The sequence below is a fragment of the Mycothermus thermophilus genome (assembly GCF_041956435.1).
Source record: "Mycothermus thermophilus strain CBS 625.91 unplaced genomic scaffold VTJ04scaffold_3, whole genome shotgun sequence".
In the NCBI taxonomy this organism is placed as follows: domain Eukaryota; kingdom Fungi; phylum Ascomycota; class Sordariomycetes; order Sordariales; family Chaetomiaceae; genus Mycothermus; species Mycothermus thermophilus.
Genome location: NW_027191429.1, coordinates 3,671,401 through 3,675,106, shown reverse-complemented (window position 1 = coordinate 3,675,106; position 3,706 = coordinate 3,671,401). Strand labels below are relative to the sequence as shown.

At 53.0% G+C, this 3,706-nt stretch overlaps 2 protein-coding genes across 2 annotated transcripts; both read left to right on the top strand.

Moving 5' to 3' along the window:
• Window positions 1-936: 936 nt before the first annotated feature.
• VTJ04DRAFT_5480 (uncharacterized protein) lies at window positions 937-2,141 on the top strand (the record flags this gene model as incomplete). The annotated part of the gene is made up of 4 exons (XM_069363601.1): window positions 937-955; window positions 1,022-1,244; window positions 1,320-1,830; window positions 1,902-2,141. The coding sequence occupies 4 exons, from the start codon at window positions 937-939 to the stop codon at window positions 2,139-2,141; spliced, it is 993 nt and encodes a 330-aa protein (XP_069220431.1).
• Window positions 2,142-2,690: 549 nt separating this feature from the next.
• VTJ04DRAFT_5479 (uncharacterized protein) lies at window positions 2,691-3,479 on the top strand (the record flags this gene model as incomplete). Its single annotated transcript, XM_069363599.1, has 2 exons — window positions 2,691-3,082; window positions 3,146-3,479. 2 exons carry the CDS (start codon window positions 2,691-2,693, stop codon window positions 3,477-3,479), a joined length of 726 nt encoding a protein of 241 aa, XP_069220430.1.
• Between the last annotated feature and the right edge of the window lie 227 nt (window positions 3,480-3,706).

Here is a 3,706-nt window from a genome sequence, read left to right as displayed (position 1 = left end):
AGGCTGAATGGCGGCTTTGTCTGGCCTTCGCGGGCTTCACCTATTTTCCCCGTCAACCTCACAATGCCTCATCATGCGATACCTCATGTCTACAGAAACTCCATCACCTGAGGAGTCTTTGGCTAAAGGTCATCTCATGAGCCGATGGAGGCTGAAGATGCGGCTGTGTCTTGTATTGATGAAGAGAGCCGTTGGCGGGGAGCGGATGTAGGAGGCGCAGAGCGCGAGAACAGGATATAAAGCGAAGAAATGACCTCTTTCTTTGGTCTGACCTGAGGAATGTCCCATCATCGCGAAGCTAACTTGAAAGCGTCGTAACGTTGGATATGCCCTTGAACAACGGACCCGGCATCAAGGCGGACTTGAACGATAAATCAACCCGATGGACGATTGAGGCAAGGTGACGACAAAAGGGCAAAATACCTAAACAGCGAGATTACGAGGGTTCCAATGACGCCCCATACCGCACTTGGTTTAACGAGAGATGATGAGGGCTTAGAGAAGCTTCACGGCCTTCAGGGGTTCAGCTATGTCAGGAAGCATTTATTGTCAACACAGGAGCTACTATGCATTCGAGGATGGAGCTGCGTCTCCAGGGACCAGAGCTCGGAGAAAGTTGGAGAAAGTGGATGAAGTTCAGGGGAGCTTCCAAGGTTGTGCACCCAAGAGCTCCCCTCCTTCGCACAGCTTCGACGGGAAGACAGCTATGACGCAATGGAGCGTCACGATATCTTTGCCTGATATGGGACGACAACGCCAGTTCGTATTTCGGCCGGGAAAATATGTACGGATAGCTTTTCACTCTCGTGACAATAAAATCCAACATTCTGGACTCATCCTTCGCCGCCGCTGTCGGGTGCTTTGTCAATGACCACCTAACCAAGCCGACGAAACATCACCTCCTTCACTACTACATCCCATCTATCACTGTTAAACATGGATCGTTGGAACAATGGTATGGACACAAAATCCTTGCAAAGTAATGATATCTTGGATTGATCTTTCATGCTGACATCAATAGTCAACCCCTTCGCCAGGAGGGAAACTCATGGAAATGCCGCCATCCTCTACTACCGGTTCCTGACCGTCGTGAGCTACGTGCTTGCGGTGATTGTTACGGTCTACTACACCTTCGAGGCGCCCGAGGGCAGTCACCATAAGCATCCCGGACGCACCATCTGGGACCAGAACCGCTTGCATCCATCGGGCTTCTCTTTGAACCCCATCATCACTTCGATCTACTGGTGAGTTCGCCGTTTCCCCCCTTCCTCCTTTCCACATCTCCTCCCATGCTTACCACGATTATGACCATCGCTCAGGCTTGCCCTCTACGTCTTGCAACTGGGCTACCTCGCCCACCTGTTCTCTCCCAACCCGGATGCGGTGTTCGCGGCCTGCGCCGTCGGAAGCCACTTTATCTCGCACAACCTGCTGCACGCCATCTTTATCGCGCTGTTTGTGCGCTCGCACTTCGTCACCGCCGAGGCAGTCCTGCTTCTCAACTTTATCAACCTCAGTGCCCTGTACTTCCGCCATGGGACCCGGCCAGAGACGACGCGGGAGGCGCAACGTGAAGCGCAGGAGCAGCAGCAGCAACAGCCGCAAGAACAACAGCAACAAAAACAACCCACTAGACTGACAGCTCTCCTTCGCGTTGTCTGTATCCACCTACCGGCCGTGTCGGGTCCGTTGGCTTGGACGTTTGTGGCTTTGTACTGGAACGGCGCCATCATGCTGCCGGGACATAGCAGCCTGCCGGCGAGGATCCTTTCCAACATCCTCGTGTGGGGCATTCTGGGCTATGGATTATTCTTCCTGCTCTTCTACCGGGTATGTTCGACCATGGAAATGAAAAGGGCGTTGAACATGAGTGTTGGCTGACAGGTTATCTACCCACGCAGGACTACACTATGGGCTTCGCGCTCACCGTGCTAACGACATCGCTTGCCGTCGGACAGTTCTTCCGCCAGGTGATTGCACTGCAGTGGATTTTTGGGTTCAGCATTATGGCTGCCCTCTTCGTGCTGTCTGCTGCGGTGGCCTTGCCGGAGTGGGCTGGAGTCAGGGTGTCGTGGCCGAGCTACATTGACGCCGAGAGGGCGCCGCTGTTGGCGGAACAGCGGACGGAGGAGGAGCGATGAGGGGAGAATCAGCTCTGAGGGTAGAGCGAAGTTGAGGTGGGAGGAAGTGATGGGAAAGAAGGCCAGAGGCTTTTTAATCACGAGATTGGATGGGCAGCTGGGGAATGGAAACAAGTAACAAAAGGATGGGTACTCCAGGTCTCCAAAGACTGAGATAATGGTTCGCACATAATATCAACTGTTTTATTGACTTGTCTAATGGAAGGAAGGTGAATCAGGGGCTAGTTGTGGTGATGGATGAAGACAATAAACACAATGAGAGCCTATCGATAGGAGACTAATACAACCTGAGTTGATCCAATTGACCGCGAGACGAACTGCTCTTTCGTTTTGCAATCTACAATCAACACATGGTTTTATAGGCCCCAAAGAACAGACTCCCAGTGGACCCCGAACATTGCAAGACAGTTTTCGCCATTCCCGTCTACCTGAGTTAATAACAACCTGCGCCTGAATCTGGACACACCTGGTTCATGCACCAAGTCATTTCTTGCTACCACCTCAAGTTCCCCCAACTGTGGCAATCAACACAACAATAATAGCAGCCACATGCGCTACCCTATCCCTCCTAAACCTCCTTTCCTCTTCCCATTCCCAATCCACATCGGCACCGACATCTGCCGCATTCCACGGATCGCCCGACTCCTGCGGCCGGATCCACCAGAACGGCGCATCCGCTTCGTCCGCCGCATCCTGGATCCTGTCGAGGTGGCGTCTGCGCCGCTCGCATTGAAGAAGATCCTAGGGTTTGCATCAGCTGCCAGAACGGTGGAGGAGGAGAATATCGAGCGGTTGGCTTCGTCAAGGACTCCAGAGGCAGATGGAGCGGATAACGACGGGGTAGGAGAGTGCCTTGCATCAACCGCACAAGAAGGGGAGGAGAAGGATGCAGGCGAGGAGGACACGGCGCTGTGGCGTGCTGCGACTTTCATGGCTGGAAGGTATGCCGAGCTATGTATGTCCTTCCACCTCAGAACGCCAATTCTGACCAAACCTCCATCCAGATTTGCGGCCAAAGAAGCCGCCTTTAAGGCCCATCCTCACCTCCACCTCGGCTTCCATGATGTCCTCATCCTCCCCATGGGCGATGCCCAGAAGCTACTATCGGGGGAAGACACAACAACAGAAGCAATGTCGCTCTTCAGCTCGCGGACTCCCAGGGCTCCGGTAGCAATCATCCGCACCACGGATCTGGCCGCCGATGGGGAAAGAAGCAGTCAGGTCGCGCGAATCAGCATCAGCCATGATGGGGACTACGCCACAGCGGTGTGCATGGGGTTTGAGGCGGACTACTTTTATGGGGAAGGAGGACGAAAGAAGGATGGAAGTGAAACATAGGTCGAACGACGAATGCTGGGAAGTGGCATTCAAGACGGCACGGGAGATATGTTCCCATCGCCGGAGATGATGGATGGGATGCCGGCGCAGGAACCGGAAAGCAATCACATCCCGAGGACACAATCAGTTGAAGATCTATTTAAGAAGAAATACCAAGTTAAGAAGAAATACCAAGTTGTTTGAATCACCCTGACCCTTTTTTTAAAAAAAAAAAAAAGAAAACGTAA